General features: G+C 48.5%; 1 protein-coding gene across 1 annotated transcript; it reads right to left on the bottom strand.

Annotated features, from left to right (window-relative positions):
• Positions 1 to 10,596: 10,596 nt before the first annotated feature.
• LOC109282631 (membrane-spanning 4-domains subfamily A member 15-like) lies at positions 10,597 to 18,927 on the bottom strand. The gene is made up of 6 exons (XM_019485293.2): positions 18,674 to 18,927; positions 16,804 to 16,923; positions 15,915 to 15,971; positions 13,967 to 14,098; positions 12,366 to 12,476; positions 10,597 to 12,007 (listed from the first exon to the last, which is right to left on the bottom strand). Exons 1-6 carry the CDS (start codon positions 18,761 to 18,763, stop codon positions 11,891 to 11,893), a joined length of 627 nt encoding a protein of 208 aa, XP_019340838.1. The 5' UTR covers positions 18,764 to 18,927; the 3' UTR covers positions 10,597 to 11,890.
• Positions 18,928 to 25,217: the final 6,290 nt, after the last annotated feature.

The raw sequence follows: 25,217 nt of genomic DNA, 5'->3' as shown, positions 1-25,217 counted from the left end.
CAAATATGGTTACCTTTAACTGAAAATTTCTATTCCAAGGTAATATTTTCATTCTTTGGTGGGGGTAGGTTTTGCTCTGACAGTTCCTCTTTCTCTCAGGTTATATTTATTCAATTTAGTTAGCTAACTTCCTGGTTCATTTTAAGTTAGGGACAATTTTTGCATGTGCTCCTTCCACTGGTTGCAGGTGTTGACCACATCTTAAGCTAAGCACACAGCTTTAACTGAGCAAAAAGATCAAACCCAGGCCTGAAGGCCTCTGGGTCATAACACCAGCTGGCTGGACTACCTGCATAGCCCGTGGTGCATTGCCTCCAGGGTCCTTGGCCCTGGTCGACATGGTGATCAATGGCAGGAGGATGAGTGAGGGCCGACACAGACCCAGGTGCCCTTGGACTGTTTTGCCTGTCTTTACTGCCATGGGCCTTCCTGCCTGGTCTCCTGCCCTCATCATGTGGCAGTGGCAGCTCTGGCTCTGGCATGGGGCACATGGCAGGGGCTGTTGCTACCACTGCATGCTCCAGATCATAGCTGGAGCTCCTGTTCCTTCCGTGTGTTTTGGGATGAAACCGGAGCTGCTGCCATTGCTGCCACCTTGCTACATGGTTCGGGTTGGATACATAGCTGCTGTAGCAGCTTCCTAGTTCCTGGAGCTGGATCCAGCCTGCAAGAAGCTCCTATAGTCCAGATCTGCCCAGACCACAAAGTGAGTTTGATACCCTGCTTTATAGGGCTGTGCGAAATTTCAACTGGTGTTTTGTTTCAAAGCTGTTTTGACACGTTTGGAGCTCGAAGCAGCAAAATCAAAACGAAACAAAAGGCTTCAAAACAGTTTCAAAATGAGGACACTTGAAATGTTGTGAACATTTCGAAACATTTTGAGTTTCAAAGCTGGGCTAGCTTGTAGCTAAACAGAAACTAAGGAGAGGGAGGGGGGAGAGCAGGGAAGGACTGCTCTGATATCTAGCTCCGGATTCTATTCTCCAGCTCTCTGATCGCTTCCCCCACCTTTCTGATCATTTCTCCAGGTCTTCCCAGGGGTGCGCAGATCCAGGGGCCCACACCCCTCAAGGAAGAGCTGGGGAAATGATCAGAGAGTTAGGGGATCCCACCAGGAGCTGGGGAAATCGAACTGGGGGCCCCACACTCACTGGCTCTGGCAGCGATGATTGGGGTCTCTGGGTGCTTGAGGCAGAACCCCCTCATGCAGCGCAGTGCAGTGGGGGTTAGCAAGGATTGCCCCCCCGCCTGGCACCTGCACGGCAGCTGCCCCATGGCGCAGATACAGTGCGGCTCGGCAGCGTGCCGCGTGCTGTGTGGAAGCTGGGGTGGCTCCAGCAGTCACCCAGAGCCCAGCACCACTCAGCTCCAGTAGCCCAAGCTCCCAGGCAGCGCACAATGCCTTGCTGAGCCACACTGCACCTGCACCATGGGGCAGCTGCCACGTGGGTGCCAGGCAGGAGGGTGATCCCCAGTGCCCCCCACTGCCCTGCGCTGCATGGGGAAGCTCTGCCACGAGCACCCAGAGCCAGGATTGCCACTCCTGCAGCCCATGAATACGGGGCTTTTTTTTTTTTTTTTTTTTTTAAGTGCTGGGACTAGGCAGGGAATGGGGCCAGGCAGGGCAGCCATGGGGGCTTCTCCTGTGGCTCCTCCAGCTGTGCTTGGCGCCGGCTGTGCGGAGCAGACTTGGATGCTGGCACTGGCCCCATCTGGCAATGGCAGCCTGCTGTCATCCCACGCGCAGATCCAGGGGCCTGTGCACCACAGGAGGGCTGCAGGGCTCTGCCGGACTCCTCCTAGGGGGCACGGGCCTCCAATCTGCACACGGGATGACAGCAGGCTGCCTCTGCCGGCCAGTGATACTAGTAGTAGTTTTGCTTTGAACAGTTTGAGGTGCAGTTTCATGAAAACTCCTTCACCTATCTCCTTGAAACTTGTCAGGCTTCATGCCCTCCGAAGGGGCTACCATCCCTGAAATTTTCACCCACAGCAGGCAAGAAATGTCAAAGTTATAGGCAGTTTCATGATTCCCCATTATAGCCTACGGACAAAACATCGAAACAGTGTTGAAACAGCAAAAAAGTTTCGATGAAACAAAACGGAACAGTGCTTCGAAACTAAATGAAACTTGAAATGAAAAACTGTCCCATTGAAACATTGAAACAAAATGTTGCTGTTTCACATGTTGAGTTTACAGAACCAAACAAAAAAGGCCAAGGAGTTTATATGGTACACAAGAAGTCGGGATTAATAAACTGAAGGTGTTTACAAGGCTCTGGCAGGTTGCAAATGAGGAAGGACATATCAACAGGTTGTGTAAGGGTGCTGATACACTCAGCTTACATCTCTGTACAGCAGCCTAAATTATTCTTTTGCCTGCAGCAGATGGAGCACCCCCTTGCCCCAGGTAGGTACCTACAGCAGGTGCTGTTACAGTGCTGTGCCACTAGGGGTGGAGGTCAATAATAACTTGTTTGACTGAAGCAGAGGGATGAGACTAGAGCTGCAGTGCACCATTTGTACACCAGTTCTTTTTTCACTGACTTCGCCAGAGGTAACTTTACCCCACAGCAAGTCACTTTTGGTTGCATTTCCATAATTAAATTAAGGCTGGAAATTAAAAGAAGGCTCCTAACCTTTACAGCAAGTTTCTGGAACAGCCTTGAAATAGGAGCAGAAGGGGGTGGTGTCAAAAATGAAGACTGAACAATTTAGTAATGAGATTACAGGGTGTGGTGGCTTGAACCAGCAAGAGACAGCACTGACAAAAAAAAAGGTCCCTTTCAGCCTTGGTGTCTCAGAAAAAAACAGAAATCTAAATCCCTTAATCACCTTTTTAATTTTTTACTACAGCCATTTTTTGTGTTTCTTCCCAAGGAATGTTATGGACAATTCCTCTCTCCCATCTTCCCTTCTTTTTCCTTCTCTTAATCTGTGTTTCATCAGTCAGGATGCCATTCTATATGAGGACACACCAGACTGGATATTTAGGATACCTGCCCTCCCATTGCTGTATTGGGAATTAAACCATTATGTAGCTTAAGCTTCTCAGAGGCAGTAAGAAAAGAGAAGGGGCATTGTGGACATTGCATTTTGGGAAGCAGAGACAGTTGCAGCTGTGTCCCTGAAAGAGGGCCTCTGATAAGCATTATGGGTCCAGAGTGAGTCCTGGCCACCTCACCCATGGAGGAAACAAAATGAGAAATTTTTATAAGACCTCTACATTTTTAGTGTAGAAATCTTGTGGAAATAAAATTAGAAAAAAAAAATAGGCTCTAATGATGGATGTCACATCCTTGAAAATCTGGGCCTTGGATAGGTATTTATTCATTTACTAACTGTTTAAGAACAAAGACAACAGTATTCTCTCTCTGACAGAAGAGCTGCTTTAAAAAAAAAGCAGTCAGATGAGAGCTCAAGTATACACCAGCTAAATATGGAACTGAAGAGGCAGGAAGAGGCACAAAGGAATAAGGTTTCATTGATTACCCAGAATTGCCCATGGCAACAACAAGAATTTGCTGTGCAGTCTGGAATAGCGCATCAACCCCAGCCCACATCAGGGCTCTCTGATGCTCCATGCCATGCAGACAGAGCCTGTACAGCCAAATACTTCTGTTTTAAATAGGCAAATCAGATTATGCTCTGGAGGAGACTGAGAGAAGTGTGTGTACATGTGTGTGTTGTGGGGAGCAGAGGGTGCAGTAGTTTGCACATAGTCAGTGTCATATATAAAACAAAACACAAAACCCCCCAAACCCTCAAAACTCAATGTTATTAGAATACCTGGAGCAGTGGCAAAGAGTCTCTGAGATATGTTGACTTACTCCTGCTCTTACACAGACCTTCTGAGTACAAACACATTTGGGTGTAAGGTCAATATGGGAGTTATATTAACAATAGTTGGAGGGTGAGGTAGGGGCAGGAGGACAAAGACATCACCATCTTTCCTGTCACTAACACACTTCTCATATTGGTGGTGTATCTAAGAACAGCTGATTCAAAGGTCTGTTTGAAAAGGTGAGTATAGGGAGTCACTGCTTTGGCTTCATAAAGAGCAAGATCACTTTGCCTAGAAAGAGATTTCTCTTTTCATAGATTCATAGATTTCATAGATGTTAGGGGTGGAAGGGACCTCGAAGATCATCTAGTCCAGCCCCCTGCCCCAGAAAAGAAGTGGTTAATAGGCATTTCTAATTTCTTTTCATGTACAAGGTATTTAAAAGACTCTTTAAAAGGTGGAAAGCAATACTTGAAGTGTAGCTATTGCCCCCTGCTACAGATTTCCCTCAAATTTATGCTGGTTCTGTATATGCAAATTTGCTCTTATGCAATGACCCTTTTGATACCCAAAATTCGTTATATGCGAGGTAAATTCACTCTTGTGTGATCAGCATAGGTGCCTCCCCCAAGCAGGTAAGTCTGTGGGGGAAGAGAAAGGGCCGTGAGGCCAGGTCCCACTCACCCTAGCCCCTGCTGCAGCTGCTGTGGGAGCAGGCAACACCAGCTGCCCGCAGCCGCAGGGCTGCACCGTGCCCTGAACCCCGCAGGGCTCTGCTTGTCCCCGCTCACCCCAGCTCCTGGGCTGCACATGGTGCAGTCAGGTGGTGTTGGCTGATCCTAGGTCTGCCGCAGCAGGAGCTGGGGTGAGTGGGGACAAGCAGAGCCCCAGGGTTCAGGACACAGTGCAGCCCAGCAGCTGGCATCAGCTGCTCCTGGGGCCACTGCAGCAAGGGCTGGAGTGAGTGGGGAGAAGTGGAGGCCTGGAGCTGCAGCAGGGAGAAAAGCGGAGGGAACTGTAAGTGGGTGTGGGGTGCAGGGTAGGAGGGCACGGCTCTTACTGTTACATGAACCCCGGGGAGACTACGGGCTGGGGGGCTGCGCTAGGCTCTACCCAGGGGGTATGTGCTCCCAGATCTGCACATGGGACAAGAGCAGGCTGCTGCTGTAGGCTGGGGCTGGCAGCGGCACCAGGCTTTTCCCAGCACTTGGCGGTGGCACTGGAAGGGCAGGTTGGTGGGGGGGCTATGGCAAATTTGGCAGCAGCCCCCCTCCCAGTGCTGCCACCCGCTCAGAGCGCCGGGAGAAGCCCAGTGCCACTGCTGTCCCAGCCTGCAGTGGCAGCCTGGTCTTGTCCCGTGCACAGATCCAGGGACACGCATCCCCCAGGAAGAGCCTGGTGAACCCTCCCAGCCTGCAGCCCTCCCGGGGTGCATGTAGCAGCCAAAGCTGCCCCCCACTGCCCTGCGCCCTGCACCCACTGACTGTGCCCTCTGCTTTGCTCCCTGCTGCAGCCCCAGGAGCAGCTGATGGGCTGCATTGCATCCCTCCCCCAAACCCTTCCCTCCTCTCAGCCTCCTTCCTTCCCTCACTGTCATGGGAATATATCCCTATTTCTTACATTATAACCTGGGTTCTCTTTATGCAAATTTGATTTATGCACAGTTTTCCAGGAACTCGTGTACCATATAAATCGAGGGAAACCTGTACTTGCATTCATAATGTGAACTATGTAACTCCAGTTAAGAATGTGGTAGATGGAATTTAACGCTGGATTTGTTGAAGTGATTCTCACCAACTGTTGACTCTGGGTCCAACAAAGAAAGAAAAGGCCCTTTGAGCTCTAGGTTCAGGATCCCTGTTGGATTCCCCAGTCAGGAAAAAGAGGGAAGTCACAACTCCAGCTATGTGTGACCACATTTGTTTCCTAGCTTGAGCTTGTAGCTTACAAGACTCCATGTTCTGCACTTCCAGGAGTCCGTCAGAGTATACTGCCCACTTACAGCTTTCCTCCAGGTATCTCACCACAAGGGCCCACCCACTCTACAGCTGTGGATTACAAAACATAGCTTTTAGTTTTGTTCAGTCACTAAAATAGACTTCCCGTCTGTTTCTAGCATCCTATGGGGAGTTCCAGAAATTCTCATATAAAGAGCATGAGCAAATGTGTGTTTGGGGTATGGGGGTTTGGGGCGGGGGAGGTGTCTTTGTCCCCGTTGCTACTCCACACCTGCACCTCAGGTGAGCTCCACATTGCTGATGGGATCCAGTAGATCAAGTCAGTGAATTTTGATCTTTCTCCTTCTAGCTTTTGTCAGCCCAAGAGATTGTGCCAATTAAATATGGCTAAAAACAGTAAATCCCATTACTGGAATCTATTTCCGGATAGTTTTTCTCTGAAAACCCCAACATAATATGCAGTACATTTAACTCATATAATTCCATTTATAACAATGAAAGGGAATACATTTTTTCCTCAGAGTGTATCAATCTTTTAAAAGTTTGGAAACACATTCCTCTAAAACAGTGGTTCTCAACCTATTTTTGTACCAGGGCCCATTTGTAAACATTGATGTCCAGTCCTGGCTCAGTAAATTGTTTAAGTAGAAAGTAGAAAGCCACTCCCTGGCCCTGCCAGTGCCCCTCACTCCTGACCTGCTGCCCCCTGCCCCCAGGCCCCAGACCCGCAGTGCATGGGGCAGGGGGTAGGTAGAGAGGGGACTGGACAAGGAGCAATAGCCTCAAACTGCAACATGGGACATTTAGGTTGGAGATCAGGAGGAACTTTCTGACTATGAGGGTGGCCAAGCACTGGAACAAGTTAACTAGAAAAGCTGCAAAATCTCTATCCTTGGAAATTTTCAAGAGTGGGTTAGACGGACACTTGGTCGGGATGGTTTAGTCAGGGTAATCCTGCCTTGAACAGCAGGCGGGACTAGATGACCTTATGAAGTCCCTTCCTGCCCTACTTTTCTATGATCCTATTATCCTATGTTTAACTGAATTGATTTAGCTCTTTTGTTTGAACCCCATCCTACAATGCCTAGTTTGCTCCACCTTCATTTAGACATGCCGCACAACGTGCATTTGGTACTGATTCAACCATGACAAGCAAAGTAGCCTGTTCTAAGGCAGAGTGATACAGCACTGATGTGGCTCTGTTCTTTGCTGCAGATTCCCCTGCTCCCTTCCCCAGCAAGCTATGTAAATATGTTGAATCTGCATGTAGGAATCTTAAGTTACTTTCTGTTGAATCTGCTACTGCCAATGCATGCATACTTTTATGTAATGTTTACAATATATTCTGTGCCTGCCATCCTGGCAGCACTCTTTTCCATATTTGTGGCTGTAGTCATTTATTTGTGAATGGCCTTGGACAAACAGAAAATTCTACCCCCCACACTGCCAACAAAATACAGTATCTCCTGGGTAAAATGCCCTGAGACCAAGAGACAAAAAGCACTGGAGCAGAGCTAGGTGCTATTATACTGTTTTAAAGGACACTCTAAAGGACATTTTACAGCAGCACTGCTTGTTCCCATTACATTTCCGAGCATACAAGAGGCTGGTATAAGCAGTCTTGTAGTAGAGTAGCTGTACTCACGTGGCAGGATGAGCATGCGTGTCTGTAGCCATGATCGTTTCAAAACAATGGTTAAAGTAGCAAACCCAAAGTCGGTGTGGGAAGTGGGAGGCTCAGGATTTCTGTCTGTCTGGTGAGCCGATCTTGCAACCCCTGGCAGTAGCCATGACAGTGTGTTTAGGACAGAGCCCATCTACCCCAGTGTAATAGGATCTTCTTTCTTGGGGTTCACCCCAGATGCCAGGTATGTTTCTCTTTGCATGTTTGGCCTAACACAATCTTGTAAAGTGGATTAAAGACCACCCCCCCCCCAGGGGATTGAGGGAGAATGGCTTGCAGGGTCCTTTCAGATGTAAAACAGAGCAGAGGGTGGGGAGGGGAAGACCTGGATTCCTGCCTTTGCCCCTGAACAGAGAAGGGCAGAGTGCAGCGTGCTGCTCTGCCAAATGCCAGCAGCATCTTACAGGGCCAAGGACACTGTCCATTTTTGACCAGCTACTGAGCTACCAGCTTTTGCACAACTCCATGCATGGTCTTCATGCAAGTAAAACTAGCCAATTTGTATAGATACAGGTCATTTTTTGCATATAGCCATAAAATTCCAGTACACTTACCTCCAAAACAGTGGCAGAGGTACAATATGGAACTGGGTGGGGGGCTGGGACTGGAAGGAAGAAGTATCAGGACAACTGGGCTATCGGGAGGTGGAAACATGATGGGGAGGACTGTCTGAGGAGAGAAGCTGGTGGAGCTGAGAGAGGGTGCCTCCTAGTAGTAAGGGGCTACTGGTTACTGGAGCATGTGTGGAAGGGTGCCTGAGGCTGCCGGGTACTTAGGGGGTCCAAGTTTTTACTTAAACCAGCTGTATCCAGAACCCAGAGGCCTCAACTTGGGCAGCTCCCTCTTTGCACCTACTCCTTCCCAGAGGAAACTCCATTGCAAAGAGGAGCGTGTGGGCAAATGAGACAGGAGGCCATTGGTTACCGGAGGTCACAGCCTCCCTGGGCAGTCAGAAAGAGAAGCTGTAGGCAAATGCCAGCTGCCTTTCCCAGATGAATGGTTGTGTGAGGTCCCCCTGGGCTGCAGGCAGGCACAACAGGAGCTACTGAAATACTTGGCAGTTCTGTAGTTGTCCTGAGGGGCAGGAGTTTCCTGTAGGGGACACATGTCTGCAAGGTTGGAAATAATGCTCCCCTAGGGATATGAGCCTACATCTGCCTGACCTAGTAGGAACCTCTCCCTACAGATCAGCAGGCTTCTGACTGGGCCCAGAGTGCAAAGAAAGAGGACATCAGAACGAAGTGCTTGGACTGCATGCTTTTCTGAACAGTAAACCCCTCTAAAGGGCACTGCTTACCTACTGTGCTTGATACCACATATACTCCTTTACCTCAAGTGGTAGGAGTATGCCCTGTACTGTAGCAGTGACTACGTGATTACTTACTCTGTAACTTTGGGCTCTGAAAGTAGAACTGTGCTTCTGCATTTTTAATCAGTAATAACGATGTTGTTGGCCAGATTTTCCTAATGGTTACACCATTGCAGCCCTACCTGCCTCACACTCTTCTTGCAGAGTACTCCAGTGCAAAGCCACTGTGTTCACAGATGTGTCACGGATGTAAGCAGAAGATTGTTGATTCTCACAGTTGATTCTGTTAAAGATACCCAGGCCACAATGAAACCTAATGCCCTGCTCTGTCTTTGTGCTGGACCTACAGGACTAACATGCACAGGAGAGGGAAATTATTTTTGTGTTAGTTACCATAGTTAAATGGGGGAACCTGGGGAACAGCTCTCTTGAGTAGGGCAGTAGCAATACCACAGTTTGAAGGTCACTATGGTCAAAAATGATTACAGCACTGGTGGTACTCCACAGGACACCTCTTGAAGACAGACAACCTTCAAGCCAGAAAGTGCTGCTCACAAGACTTTTGAAAGGATCGTTTACGTGCTCTCAAGTTCTCAACCTTGCACTCAGGTAGAACGACTCACCCTCACAAACCTGTGGCCTGGGTGACCACCCGGCCTTTGGATTTTGTTAACTTCTACCACATGTGGAGGTAGCTCAGCCATTTAAGGGACCCACAGGGAAGCAGCAGCAGTCTGCTCGATATACCTGTGCCTGAGGCAGTGACAGTTACTCTTAACCTTAGGTCTAAGTCTTGGCTGTAACATCCTGAGCCAGTGACTGTAATTGAGTCCAACTCTCTTCCACCTTGGTATTACTCATTTTTAAAAACCCCAGCCCAAAATTTTGCCTGTCCTTGCTTACTAAAGGCCAGACTCTGCTGTCCTTTCCTTGACGAGTACCTCCTTCCATATCTAACCCCAGAGACTCGTTTTTCTAAACCCTTCCTGCTGTCGTGTGACACCCATCTACCAGGTGAAGACTTACTGACATAATCTAACTGACACTGAAAGCTGTTTTCTATCACAGACTGCGTATGCTGGCCTATATTTAGTTGCTTATGTAATGGCATGGCTCGCTCTCCAGTGCCGCGCTTGGCTGATAACGCAGAGGTTGTTCACATTGTGAGTTCTATGGATGGATTGTTCTGATTGCTGCCAGCTCTCTGTTGCATTAGCTACTGCATTAAGAGGGGCCCCGCAGCCATGGACTGGAGTCCAAGTTCTTTTCTTCCTTCATAATGAGCGAGAGCTGTCTAAAAGGCAGACCCTTAACTGGTCTACATCCAGCTGGAGTCAAAGAGGCTGCACCAGTTTACACCCACAAAATTGTTGCTTCTGCATTTCTATAGACAAATTAGCCTGCTGAGAGATCCACTTCTTTTTAACAGTTTCAACTCAGAGGATAAGCTGCTTACCTAACACTCACCCCCCGCCCTGTCTTGAGTTCACTATTTTTCTCCCTTCTTTTCTATGCCACATATCCAAGGCAGGCAAAGCTTTGGTTTCAGTTCCTTTTATGTGGGGTCTTAAAATGTTGAGATACATAAACTGTGAGTGCAACTGCATAGAACTTCATAGGCAAAGCCTTTCCCAAAAGTAGGCACACGATGCATGAGACCACCACCTGTATGGGTCAGTCAGTGATACTATGGGATGTTGTCGTGGGAATGTCATCATAGAAATAACAACAGCCAGCGGTGGTGAGAAGAGCATTGCAACTCCATGAGCTAGCCTGTCTGTGGCATCTCCACAGTAACTGCCGAGGAGAGTGTGTGTAGATCTCACTCAGAAGTGGCACAAAATACCCAAAGATCCAGAACTGAAAGTTTCAAACAAATAATTTAATTTAAACATTTAATAAAACCAACAAAAATACAACCAAATGTAAAAAGATTGGGTCAATGTAGGGCATGTATGTAGGTCCTGATATACTTCAAGACCTCTTATAAGACACAAGGTATACAACTACATGACTCTGACCACTCCATGGTCACCTCAGACTAATAATCCGAAATTTCCACCAGGCTTTTAAGAGCCAGGAGAAATTAAGCTTTGCTCTTAAAACCCTATCCAAGACCTACTGAACTTAGGGGAGGGATTCCCCACCTGCCTTTTCCAAAGAACACCTTTTACTGATGATCAATAAAAGGCATATAACTTTTGTGGTCATGTGACATAGGAGAAAAAAAGCCATACCCTGCTGTTTGAAGGGATGAGTAAATCAGGTATACAGCCTGGTTATAAACTCCATAAGATATTGCTGGTTTCCTGTCTGTGGCTGTCATGTTTGTGTGGGAGGCTTCATTTTCTCTGTGTAAATATAGCATCCTGTTCTTCTAGCTGGAGGGGGTAGAGGGTTGGGATGAAGAATAGACCTGCAAATGTCTGTGCCTCTAACACCATATCCTGTTCTCCTGTGCAGTGGATGACCCATGAAGTGAGGCCTATCCTAGCTCAAATAGGGAAGTTTTTCTTCTGTGGCTGCCAGCCCTCTAAGATCTGGCCCTCATTCTGCACAGGAGACTGGGCCAGAAGATGATAGTAGGGTGCACTCATGGCTGACCTGGTGCAGGATGAGTGTAGAAGGTGCGATGAAAGGGTTTATGAAGGCTGTACCCTCTACCTACCCACACCAGTGCCTTTACCATGGCCTAAGTGGGTCACGCCAGGATTCAGTGACAAAGGAAGCAAGAGACAGCAGTAGACTCCTAGCCACGCTTTCACCCTATTGCCCTGGCTATGCTCTGCCCTGCAAAGCAGGCAACTGGCCAACCCATGCAACATCCTCATAGACCAGAATAAGAGCATGAAGCTTTTTGGGGTGGGGAATAACACTGACTATTCCATAGCTGCCTGTTGGGCTCTCCTGCATACCAGGGTCTCAATAAACTCTCATTAGGGGACAGAATCGGCCCTGTGCTGGGAGGGCAGGGAGGAGGGGAGAAAGACCTTGCCTCTTTGAACTCAGAGAGGAAACAGGCAGGGGCTAGAATATCTGCAGTAATTGAAGGAGGTTCATCATGCAGGGGTCAGTTTCTGCTCCCCAGAGAAGGAGCAGCTGCTTCTGCTGTCAGGATGATTCCTCCTACAGGTACCTTCTCCTGCCCAGCCCTGCTACTCAGCCTCATCCTTGGGATCATAAATCACCTCGTTGTAATTTGGTGGTTGGAGCAGTTCTGTGGTGGGAACCAGGGGATCTGCCCTGACAGCATTCGGCACAATCAGCATGGCCTGGAAAACAAGAAATTGGCACTCTCTGTCAGCAAGACCAAGACTTACCACCTGCATCTTCCTGTATAGACCCTGTACTAGTACCCATTGAAGTTGCTGGGTGTCCCCAGAATGACTCCACTAGACAGTGTCCTGCTCACCAGTGCAACCAGGTACTATCCCATCATTGAAGCCCCTTCCCTTGTCTTTGTCACTCCAACAATCAAGTTATTCCTGAACCCCATGTTAGTCAAGCCCCATTGGGCCTCCCTGAACCACTGCTTACTAAACAGAGATCAGAATCAACAGAAATGAGCATCTCCTCAGGCTTCCCATAGTCCTACCTGGCCAAAGCCCCCCTGGACCTTAAATTGCTCACCTCATTGGAGTTAGCACGGGTCGCTCGGCACCAAAAATGTGCAGTGGCAACTGCAATGCAGAACTCTAGGATCGTGAAGATCAGCAGCACGATGGAGATCCCGTTTCCTGCCTGCTCGAAAAGAGAGACCCACAACAGCATGTCCATGAGCATCACTCATCTGTCAGTGGATGTGGCCTACAGGTCTGGTTACTGCATACTGCATGCAACTGACTCCTCCTTGGGGTGCCCCCCTGCCCCAAGAACATCCCTGGCAGAACAAAATCCTCCTTCTATCTCTCCCCCATTGAGGTGCTCTGGAGGGGTCATACCAGTGGGTTTCCTGTGCCAGATTTAGGCTTCACCTTCTGCCAGGATTCTACACCCTGCGGGCCAGAACTTCAGTGGTCTTAATCAGCTTCAAATTGACTTCCGCGAAGCTATGCCAGTTTTCAACAGCTGAGATCCCATCTCCTCATCCTCACTGCATATGTTTAATGTCATAGCACATCCCCTACATATCCCTAGGAGGGCCATACTAGGCTTTTGGTCCTGCCCAGTGCATGCTGGGGCAGAGATTTGGGAGATTTGCTACTTTATGCAATAATATTTCATCAACATCATGCATGTGCCAAAGTGCTGGGCTGGACTGTGACCTCAGCATGGGATGAGGAACTTCACAACTAGCCTGCTTAGAATCAGCAGATCCCCAGTATCAGGCCAAAAGCACCCGCTCAAGGTCCACTGAGGGTTTTCTGGGTGAGTGTTAGCACAAATCCCCTTGGCTGTTTTGTCTCCTTATGTCTTCCACAGCACCTTGCACAATGGGGACTTGTTGTGGGACCTCCCAGGGCTGCTCTCCTATAAATCAAGCTAAGTTGGAACCAGACCCCAGGTTTTGGATGTTTTCTACCTAGTAAAATGCTCTGCTTGAATGCTTCCTTCCTCTCTCACCTCCCACCTTTACACTGCGTGGACCATTTAGACTGAAAGGCCCTGATCTTTCGAGGAACTTAGGCATGAAAATACCCTTTGATTCTACTAATTTCAATGGCATGTATATGTTTGCCTACTTCAAGGATTTGTGAGACATTCCCAGCCCTAAGTGCCTGCAGACCAACAAGCACAGCAGGTCCCAGATCTCAGGCCCTTCCAGGCCTACCATAAAAATGATAAATGGCAGGAACTTCGGCCCTTTGGAGCACTGAGCAGGAGTCACCAAAGTTTACACAGAAGCAACAGTCATTCTTTGACACAGCAGGCAGGACAAGAGGTAAAGGCTTATCGGATTTAGATGAAATCCCAGAGAAAACTTCCTAACTGTAAGAGCAGTGGGACAATGGGACAAACTGCCCAGGGAACTTGTGGAATCTCCTTCACTGGAAGTTTTCAAGAAGAGGGCTGGACAGGAGTCTACCTGGGGTGTATTAGCAATAGCACACCCTGGTTCTGTGCCAGAGGTTGGCCCTTTCAAGGTCCCTTCCCCCTAATAGATCCTTCCTTCTCTCCATCAATTCATCAGTAGTTTTACATGTGAGCTTAGGAGAGCCCAAAACCGTCCAACAACAAGCATCCCAAACCAAGGAATGTTGAGTGCTGGTAGGATTGGGACCCTCACTTACCATCACTAGATAGTTGTAATAATCAAACTCTGAACGGTACAGGCCATTTAAATTCAGATCTATTATAAAAGACGTGATCCCCAGTAGTGCAAAGATAGCACTGATGACATTCATGGTCTGGCTGCCTTTCACCTGGAAGACACAAATTGACAGTGAATGCAGTTGCTAGATGCAGATGAAATACTAATCAGATGGAATCCTGGCAAATAACTTGAACCACGTGCCCGTGCCACCCAGTTTGTATCTGGAACACCTGGCTCTGCCTGTACTGAAGCCAGTGAAAATCCACACACTGGAAGCTCAACCACCCTAAGATAGTTTATCCTTTTTTGAGCTGACCTGCAATAGGGAGCAGCAGAATTCAAATAGAATGATGCCTGCAGCCCTCACCCTGAAGTCGCAAGAGCTGAATAGGATTGGATGTTTATAGGGAAAATAAGAACATCACAATTACATTAGACAAGACTACACATAATTCATGGCATGGACACATGGGACCTTTACACCATTATAATCTGCCTTTACACTGGTGTAAATGTTAAGTGGTTAAATTACATTATTGGTCTACCCCAATGTCACTGCACCTTGGGATGTTAGACTTTCCAAGGATCAACTTCAAAGCTATGCACTGATGTAAGTTATAGCAGCATATGGGCTGTGTGTCCACTGCTCTAGTCAGCTTCATCCCAGGGTAGCAGTGCAAACGGGTTATCAATGGCTCCTTTCCACTTACTGAGAAGGCACTGTAATAGCACCGACTGCAGACAGAAACCCTCAGAGATATGCTAGCTGTCTGCTTCAGATACCCGTGTAACTTAAACCTGTGTTTAAATGGATGTATGTTATACCACTATAAATGTGTTATGTCTCCATACTGTATACTTAGAAGAGTTAAACTGTGCAGGTTCAGAGAGCAAGTCAGTCACCGTTTATTTATGAGCGTCATCATCCTACAGAAGAGCTTCCAGTAGGGGCAGCTTATGCAGCTTCTTACACATTCTGATGCATCTGATACCAGCCTTTGTCAGAGACAGGATACAGGGCTAGAAGGATCTTAAAGATAATCCATTCTGTACATGAATGTCGTTTTTTCTAGTTTGGAGGCCTTTGGGTGCCTGTCACTCTAGACCATATTAGGCTGGTACATGGTTGGTTATTGCGCTTCACATAGCTGAGACTGAGAGATGGGATTAGTGGATGGAGGCTACAAATCCTGTAGTCTGCAGAGAACTCATTGGCACTGGCCATCTCCCAACATTACAATATTACAGGGATAATTTACAGGGATAGCAACATCTCTGTCTTGTCATCCTGCACCTGTAGTGGTGAATAAAATCACTACACTAGATCTGTGCAACTATTGTGGCTCACTGAGAGTTCCAAAAGGTAAAAAAAGAAAGCAAACAAACAAAAAACATTTTGGTGAATTAAAAAGTAGAAAACATTTTGTTCTGGGGGATCAAAACATTTTGTTTAAGCCACAACACTCCAAGTGTTCTCTTTTTTTTATCATTTTAAAAGTAATATTGAAAGAAAATCCAAAATGAAAGTCACTTTGGATTTTAAAAAATAGTTGAAATCCTTCTTTTAGAAAATATTAAAAAGAAACTGTTTGGAATTTTTATTTTGCCCCCAGCTTGAACAATGTGGCAAACAGACACATCTATAAATGCTTCAGTCTCGCTGAGTCCCCATGTTTTCATTGCATAAAATTCTGGCTGAAATTTGGCCAATGCACTGAAGAGGAATTTCCTGTTGCACCAACAGTGGCTTCATGTGAACCCTTGCCCTGCCCTGAAGAGATCCCACCCAGGCATCCCTCAGCTCTGTCCTGGGAACAAGATTGAAATTCAGCCCCCTGTCCCTTTAGTCCTGCATGCACAAGATTTCTGATTTGAGCCTGGTCAGAGGAGAATTAAACTCAGGCCAAAGATCCTTTAGGACTCACCGCACACTCGGTAGGGCTTTTTTCAGCTCCAATTGAGAGGCATCCAGAAATGATGAACTGAGTGGCAAAGAGGAAACAATCAGTGCATTAACTTGTGACTGTCTTTCATTTCATGGATCAGCTCAGTTTCCCTTTTTGAGGACCCATCTCCAGTGTCTGTGATGGAAATCAGGGAGAGGGGGAGACTGGAATCTTCCTCCCTGCTGGTCTGAATCCTTTGGGCAGCGCAGGAGACAGAGATCCCGTCCACCCAAAAGCAGTGACCTCTCTGGATGCCCAAAACCAGGAGCTTCCCTGCCGTGTGGCTGAGGGGTAGGATTAATCTGGATCAGGGCATTAAGCATCCATCACGCAGGGCTTGTCTACACTAGAGGAGCATCTGCTGAGGCTGCCGTGCCCCCTTGTGGAGACACAGAACATGCCAACAGAAGGAACTTTCCTGCCAGTGTACCTCTGTACCACCTCTGCCAATGTAGACTGAGCTGATGGAAATGTTTTTGTCAGTATAGCCACATCTGTACCAGGGATCTTTCTGGCAAACTAAATTGCCTATGGGGTGCTATCTTTTTGATGAGGCAATGCTAGCAAAATGTTACTGTGTACACATGATTAAGTTCTTTAAGGCAGGGCATCTTTTTGTGCTGGGGTGGGACAGTACCAAGGACCAGAGGGACTTGATCTGTGACCTTGGTTCCCATCATACAGCTAATAATCCATGTGCTCCATTAGCATCCCAGTCCTCTGCATATGCATCTAAGAGACAAACCCCAACCAGAGATGGGATGCTGATGGGAAGCTCAGGGGGAGGCAGGTGGAGAGGGCAGGGCACGAGATGGCCAGGGGAAACCAGTCCAACTCAGATTCATTCAGCTCCATTCATGCTACTCACAGACACTCCTCCCAAGAATGGGATCTCGCCAACCACAAAGAGAGAGCTGTAGACGTTTGTGAGGGTTGTCAGGACGATCCCGAAGCCGATGTGCATGAAGCCAGTCATGATCTGGATGGTCTGAGAGAATAATTGCAGCAATAATGTGCATTATATTCACCCCTGGCCACACCTTACTGGCTCTGAAAAGGATGCAAGGGGCATGGGCATGGGCAGACTTTGAAGTCGACCTGCATGGTCAAAGCAATGTCAGTGTAGCGCATGCAAGAGGAGAATAGGTATGTCTATGTTGCATCTCTGGTGCTGTCAGGGGGGGGATGTTCCTAACTCTTCTCCACCCACTTACTGACATTCATGTGCACTAAGCCCAGAAAAAGGGCCATTCTGGGAGCATCACTCTGGCTGGTCTCAAGCCCTCTGTTTCCAGAGTGCTTGGGACACAGTACCAGCATCCGCAAGGAGTCTCTTTATGAAGCTGTTGCAGCTTGCACTGGAGATAGTGCGTCCTTTAGCTCAAGTGGTAGAGGTGCACGTCTAACTCTGAAGATCCAAGGCTCAAGCCTGAACATGTGTTGGTAGCACAAATATTAGCCAAGGAAAGCTGGCTAAGTGACTACCCTGTTTGGTGGGAAGAGGATATTGAGGCAGAGCAGCAAGCTGACTTGCTGCAGCCCTATCACGTGTGAGTTAGAGCTCAGCAGTGTTTGACTCATGGCCCCATCCTTTCCAGGCCTATAGCCAGGGCCCAACAGCAAGGACTGGATGATCACTGTGTAATGAGTTCTGATCTCTTCAGTGGTCTCTGGAAGAGCCTCACCAAAGGCCCCTTGAATGGACTTGTGCAAAGATTTCTCCTTCTGCTGCAGCCTGACCTTGCTTTCCATTTCACGCCCATTTATCCCAGCATTAATCCCTGTGAGCTACACACAGTGTCCTCAACCAGTGAAAATCTCTAAGAAAGGTTTTCCCCTTACATGCTGCACCAGTGCTATAGCTTGGACCAAGGCTATACCTAAATCCCCAACTCCTATCAGCTTAGCAAACCTGCAGGCGCTCAGCATTACCTGGCTGGGTGCAGGCTGCAGACCTCTGGAGCTCCCAGGGAGAAGAGGAAGATTACAACAGGACCAGGGCCTTGGTTGTACACAAGGCTCCCAGCCTCTGCCATCCCCCTCTGAATGTGGGAGCAGGGCAGAAGCTGGAACCCAAAACAGAGCCAAGACACCTGCTGAGGTACAAGGGGACCCTCATCCTGTCTGGCTGGCTAGTTAGATGCCCTATCTCCCTGAGCCCTTCCCCAACCCCATGTTCACTTGGTGGATGGGGTGGGAGAGATGAGAACTAGCTCTTTGGATGTTAACCACACCCCTTAAGTGCACACAGACCCCCATCCCTAATTACTTGTTTTGTCAGTAGTGTGAGAGGCACAGGCTGGAAGAGATGCCAGCACCGGTCTCTGCTACCCAAGCCCTTGCCTCCTCACTTGCTTTGCAAGCCAGAGAATCAGGATGTCAGAGATCCACCTGCACACACACAGGCTGATGGTCACGGGCACTTGAGGGCGAGGAGCTCATGGAGGGTCTCAGCAGAACCCCTGCCACCCAAGGCAATAAGCTTGGTTGGGGGGAGGAGGGCGAGGGGAAGCACAAGGGTAGCCCAGGAGATTTCAGGCTAGAATGGAGCAATATGATCCTCTGATACTGAGGTCCTGCACAGCACAGCACAGCACAGAGGGGAAGATTTGTCCCTTTTCCCTGGCTTTTGGAGGCACCTATAGGAGCCAATTCAGGATGAGTCATTCTCCCTACTCCCCATTCCCTATGTAGCCCCCTCCACACAATGTCCCAGCTCCTGGCTCTGCCGTACTCACCCCCATCACTCTGTTCTTCCCCTTGGGAACCGTCTCCACAGTGTACATTATGGCACGTCTGCCCAGCCGCATCGTCCCCCCTTCTTGCATGGGATCAGCTGGGGTGATGAATTGCCAGCCTGCAGGGTCCTGGGCGGCTGGGCTCTACGCTGCATCAGCCCCCATCCCCTGAGCCTGGACCACAAGACTGACAGGGCTGCTCAGCATCAGAGCAGTGAGAAGGGAAGGAGGCGGGACAATGCCATTGGCTGCTGCAGAGAATGATGTCAGAGTCAGAGATGCTGCAAGACACAGACAGGAGGGAAAGACATGTCTGTGTGTGTGTGTGTGTGTGTGTGTGTGTGTGTGTGGGTGGGTGGGTGGGTGGGTGGTGGGCTGAAGGGGGGCGGTGGGGAATCATTCCTTGGTCCTCACTACAGTCCCTTGATTGCACTTGAGAACTGCTTTCTTAGCAGCTGAGAAGAGGCAGCTCCAGGGGATGGGGGTGGGGGTGAATGAGCTGCACAGAGCCCCTACCCATTTTTTGGCTGCTGCCAGGCAAGCCAATCCAACCCAATTCAGCCCAATTAGATGTAATCATCCTGACAGCTGCACAAGTGCACACACTCCGGGAGCTGTAAGAACACTTTGTGATTGCGGGGAGGAGAAGGAATGCCACCGTCTCCATGATGGGGGGTATGTCACGATTGAAGACTCGTGAGGTTGTAGGAACCAGATTTACTGGGTCAGCTGGATCCCCAGGCTGCAAAAAAAAAGTGAAAACCTCTTTTGGTAGGAGTAGCAGCAAGGGGTTGGGGGAGAGGGGAGCAGGGAATTAATTTCATTTTGATCCCCATGTATGATTTTATTCACAGGGGATAATTACTCTGCAAACCTCCCTGCTATAGAAGGTCTGAGGTCCAGAACTTCACCCCATTTGTAAAAGGACAGAGCAGTTATATGGACAATCAGTATTTTCAGTGTTGCTGTCATTGAGGACAGTACATTCTAGCAGGGATATTCAACTCCTTACTTCCAGGCTGAAGCTGATCTCTTACAACTGGACTCCAAAATGAGACCAACATTAGGAAACAGATTATCCTACAACTGCTACTGTGCGTTTCTTATCCCTTCCTCCAAAGATGACTATTGTGATAAAAAGGATACTGGCCTAGGTGGACCTTAAGAGGTAATCCACCACGGCAATGCTGCCCTTTCTGTGTCTGCACTAGAATTTAAATATGGGCTACCTGGTGCCTATTTAGAAGCACAACTTCCTTCCTACTGAAGCCATAGAGGGTACCTTATCTAGGAGCAACTGAACCTCTACTCCCATTTTATTCCTGTTCCAGATTTAAAATTATAATTAATAAGTGATCTCAGGTTGCCCATATCTGAAAATTTATTTGAGAATTCATCACTGTTCCAGTCAGTTGAAGGCCTAAATCCAGGTGAGATCTCAGGGCAGAGCTGGGGGAAGAGCGTGGGACTGGTAGACCGACAGGATCTTTGGTGAACTAGGTTTTCAGCATCAAATGTTTCCTCTTGGCTCTGTATTTCCAGCTGTTGGCTGGAGAGGGAAGCAGTGAGAGACACAATGGCAGTACCACTTGTTCCTAACCCAGCATTCACCAGGTAATAGCAGTCCCCTTGAGATTTCCTCATAAAAGATACAGTGCTCAGATCTTGAGCCCTTTGTTCTAATTTTAAAACTGGCTATGATCAGAGCAATGTGAAGTCTAATTATTAACAATCTCCTTTCCTAAACCTTCCCCATAGCTTCACCTCTCTGAATTTAGAGCCTATTTTATGGCACTCACTGATGAAAATTCTCCAGCCCTGGAACAGTAGCAGCAATCAATAGAGCTTATGACCCTTGTCATGGACAGACAGCTGGTGTAATACCTCATGATGCATCACCATTCTCGTCCTCAGCATGCTTATCCCAACCAATATTCATCCACAGGGTGCTCTTCGCCTGAAAAGTCATGAGTTATCATAAAGGACATGGGTTATTGTTATATGGTATATCTGAAAAAATGAGACCTACTTAACCATTGCCAGAGATGAGTATTTATGGCCATTGATGGGAAAGGACAATAGACCATGGGGAGTACATGAATTAGCTGTGTGTCACAAAATTGGTACACTGAGAAAAAACACTCTTTTTAAAATGATACTAATTATTATCTGGCCACTGTTCATCTTTTCACTCCCTCCCCAACTATTTCCTATGGTTGCAGCCAAAAACCACAGGTACAGTTAGCACAGTGTGACTGCACATTGTGAAGAGAAGTCAAGCTGCCCTAGAGCCTGGGTGTCTGTTAGATCTGGGTGTCTGGCACTCTGGGGTGAGATCCCTGTGAGCACGTCTACGTGTGCACCAATAAATTCTAAAGCTTATTGCTCAAAGGTTTTTGGCTCCAGAGTACACTGTTTGAATGGGTACCCAGGAGCAAAATCTCCAGAGCAAATTGCTCTGAAATGTATTTGTATGCACCACATGGAGCCCAGTCAGGACAGTCCAGCTGGCAGGGGACTCATGAGGTCAGCCTGCCAGTTCAGGGATGCTCTGACCTGGCTCTATGTGCTGCAGGGGTGGGGGCTGGCATGCAACCCCTGGGCTGAGGCACACTGTGCCCCAGCCAGCCCTAGAGTGGCACATGAAGATGGGGGAGCAGGTGAGCCTGCCATCCCAGGGCTGCTCTGACCCAGCTCTAGGCTACAGAGAGGCTGGCTGAAATGCAGGGTGCCTCAGCGCAGGGCTGCCTGCTGGCTAGCCATTCGTTGAGCCTCTGTTCCTCAGCCAGCTGAGGCAGTGTCTACACGTGTGCTGCTGCACATGAAAAAACTCCACAACAGGGTAGTACTTATTTTACAAAATTACCTTGCTGCACAGCTCATTAGTTTCATGCACTCTAGTAGGGGCACACGTGTAGACGCTGATATGTTTACTGTTCAATTAATTGGTCAACTGCACAGTAAATGTTTCAGGTAGCTGCATCCGTTATGACAGGGGTGAGCAAAATGTGGCCCAGGGGCTGGGTGTGGCCCACCAGGCCATACTATCCAGCCCATGGGGCCCCTAAAAAATTTAGAAAATTAATATTAATCTGTCCTGGGCTGCCTGTTATGAGGCCCTCGATGGCTTGCCAAAACTCAGTAAGCGGCCCTCTGCCCAAAATAATTGCCTGCCCCTGCGTTATGATATTCCAGGGCATGGTTTTCAAGGACCTGGTTACACGGAGACTCCTTTAGCATGAAGTCAGGAAAGAATGTTTCTCTCAGAATCTCCACAGGCCAGGGGGGCATCTTGTTCATAGATTCATAGAGTTATAGATGTAGGGTCAGAAGGGACCTAAGTAGATCATCAAGTCCGACCCCCTGCCCTGGGCAGGAGAGAATACTGGGCTCATATGACCCCAGCGAGGTAACTATCCAGCCTCCTCTTAAAGACCCCCAAGGTAGGAGCTAGCACCATTTCCCTTGGAAGCTGGTTCCAGATCCTAGCTGCCCTGACTGTGAAGTAGTGCCTTCTAATGTCCAGTCTGAATCTACTCTTATGAATCTATGGCTTATGGCCGTTATTCCTTGTTACTCTGGGAGGTGCATGGGTTTCTCCCATTCTCCAGTGGTACCCCTTGGTACGTTTGTAGATGGCCACCAGATCCCCTCTCAGCCTTCTCTTGTAGAGGCTGAACAGGTTCAGGTCCCATAGCCTCTCCTCATAGGGTCTGCCCTGCTGTCCCCGGATCATGAGAGTGGCCCTCCTCTGGACCCTCTTGATGCTGGCCACATCCCTCCTAAAGTGCGTCGCCCAGAACTGGATGCAGTACTCCAACTGTGGCCTGACCAGTGTCGCATAGAGGGAGAGGATCACCTCCTTGGCCCTGCTTGTGATGCATCTGTGGATGCATGACAAGGTGCGGTTGGCCTTACTGACCGCATCCTCACATTGGCGGCCCATGTTCGTTTTGGAATCAATAATGACTCCAAGATCTCTTTCTGCCACTGTGCTTTTGAGAAGGGAGTTCCCCGGCCTATAGGTATACTGCTGGTTCTTACTGCCCAAGTGCAGGACCTTACACTTGTCAGTACTGAATCCCATCCTATTCTCATTCACCCACCCCTGTAACCTGTCCAGGTCCAGCTGCATCCTGTCCCTCCCTTCTAGCGTGCCCACCTAGCCCCAGATCTTGGTGTTGTCAGCGAATTTGAACAGTGTGCTTTTCACCCCCTCATCCAAGTCGCTAATAAAGAGATTAAACAGTGCGGGCCCAAGGACCGAGCCCTGGGGGACCCCACCGCCCACATCCCTCTAGGTTGAATATGACCCATCCACTACTACTCCCTGGGTGCAGTCCCTCAGCCAGTTTGCGACCCATCTGACTGTGTAGACATCAATGCCACAGTCACCTAGCTTTTTAATGAGAATGGGATGGGAGACAATGTCAAAGGCCTTCCTGAAGTCCAGAAAGACTACGTTCACCGCGACACCTGCATCCAATGATTTTGTGACCTGATCATAGAAGGCAATCTGGTTGGTCTGACAGGACCTGCCTCTAATGAACCCATGCTGGTTGCCCCAAGCATAGTCCCTCCAGCCGGTCCTTCCCAGATGTGCTGGATAATATTCTCAAAGAGCTTCCCCAGGACCAAAGTAAGACTAACGGGCCTATAGTTGCCCAGGTCCTCCCTCCTCCCTTTTTTGAAAATGGGGACCACATTGGCCCTCTTCCAGTCATCTGGCATCTGGCCAAAGCACCACGAGTGCTCGTAAAGCCATGTCAGAGGTCCTTCAATAACCCCTGCCAATTCCCTCAACACCCTGGGGTGAAGAGCATCTGGACCTGCTGATTTGAACACATCTAGCCCCTCCAGAAGTTCCCTAACTCGGTCCTCCCCAACCCTAGGCCTGTCAGAGTCATGCCTGAGTCCATCCTGAATCTCAGTGGGGGAGTCCTGGTCCCTGCACAAAAAAATGGAGGCAAAGAAATTGTTTAAAAGGTCTGCCTTTTCCTCTGGTGTAACCACCAGATTGCCTAGCGTATCCTTCAGGGGCCCCACATTACCCGGTGCTTTCTTCATACTCCCTACGTATTTAAAAAAGGACTTTTTGTTGTCCTTGATCCTTGATGCTAGCCCTAGTTCCATATCTGCCTTAGCTTTCCTAACAGCCCCCCTACAAGCCCGAGCGATGGAGGTATTCTCCTCTTTGGTGATAGCCCTTCTCTTCCACTGGGTGTACGCCTCTTTTTTGGCTTTCCTGAATGCCTTTGGTGAGCCAGGGGGCTTTTGAGCACTCTTGCCCACTTTGATTCTCATTGGGACTGTCACCTCTTGGGCACGGAGGATCATCTCCTTAAGGAATGACCACTCATCTCAGACACCCAGTTCCCCAATTCTCCAGGACCCCAGTGCCTCTCCTACCAAACTCCTCAACTCGTTGAAGTTGGCCCTCTTGAAGTCAAGGGCTACTGCCTTATTTCAGGCCCTTGACACCCTGCACTGGATGGTGAATTCCAGTAGGCGGTGATAGCTGTCACCCAGGTGGTCAAGAACCTGGAGTCCCCTCACCAGGTCATTGCCAGTGACCAGGACCAGGTCCAGCAGGGCTTTCCCCCTGGTGGGACTGTGCACCTCCTGGGTTAGGTGGAGGTCCTGTATCTCAGCAAGGACTTTCGTGAGTGGTCCAACGTGGCTGACTGCTCCTCCCAGCAGATGTCCGGGTAGTTTAGATCATCCATGACGACTACATCCTTTGCCTTAAGTGCCTCCGCAAGCTGGCCCGAGAATTCATGGTCCAGCTCTTCCCCTTGGTTGGGTGGTCTATAGTAGACCCCCACTGTTAAGTCCCTTTCCACATGACCCCACTGTATTCTGACCCAGAGCACTTCAGCCTGCCCCTCCTCTGACCCCATTCTGTTAGTTGAGGACATGTATTGCTCTTTGACATAGAGCACCACACCCCCAACTTTCCTCCCTGTTCTAACCCGCCTGTATAGTCTGTAGCCCCTAATGTTTACTGCCCAGTCATGGGATGAATCCCACCAGGTTTCTGTGAGCCCTACTATGTCTGTGTTTGTACTAGCTATCCAGAGGGCAAGTTCCTCCTGCTTATTTCCCATGCTACAAGCATTAGTGTAGAGGCATTGTATTGGTACGTCTTTTTTTTTCACCTGCAATTGAGAAGGATCCAGAAGTGACGAGCTGTCCAGAAGGGAGAAATAGATCTTTGTGGGGTTTTTTTGCCTTACATCTTTCACCCAAGATAAAAGAATAATCCTCTAGCAGTTGCATCTCTGTACCCACCCTTCCATTCATTGCAGTGAGGCTCTGCACCCACATTCAACCTTCATATAATATAAGAGTTTCTAGGATATAGCCATCCAAAAAAGAACAGTTTTTCATATTTTAGCCTTCTTCTTATCCTTTTTGGCCACCAAAGAGGGAGGAGAGAATCTTTCAATAGTGTTCATAGAAAATTTCCTTCACTCACATGGCCTTTTTGAGATCTAGAAGCAGATTCAAACTGAGGGCATGGACAGGCAATGTAAATTATACC

Source organism: Alligator mississippiensis, chromosome 2 (genome assembly GCF_030867095.1).
Source record: "Alligator mississippiensis isolate rAllMis1 chromosome 2, rAllMis1, whole genome shotgun sequence".
Lineage (NCBI taxonomy): Eukaryota > Metazoa > Chordata > Crocodylia > Alligatoridae > Alligator > Alligator mississippiensis.
Note: the sequence above shows the minus strand (reverse complement) of the source record. Positions and strands in the feature narration are given on the sequence as shown.

Excerpts from the sequence above, each read along its gene's own strand:
- LOC109282631 (XM_019485293.2), bottom strand. The coding sequence starts at position 18,763 with ATGCAAGAAGGGGGGACGATGCGGCTGGGCAGACGTGCCATAATGTAC. Across the intron at positions 16,924-18,673 it reads GGAAGAACAGAGTGATGGGG|ACCATCCAGATCATGACTGG; the intron begins GTGAGTACGGCA and ends TTATTCTCTCAG. Across the intron at positions 12,477-13,966 it reads ATTACAACTATCTAGTGATG|GCAGGAAACGGGATCTCCAT; the intron begins GTAAGTGAGGGT and ends CTTTTCGAGCAG.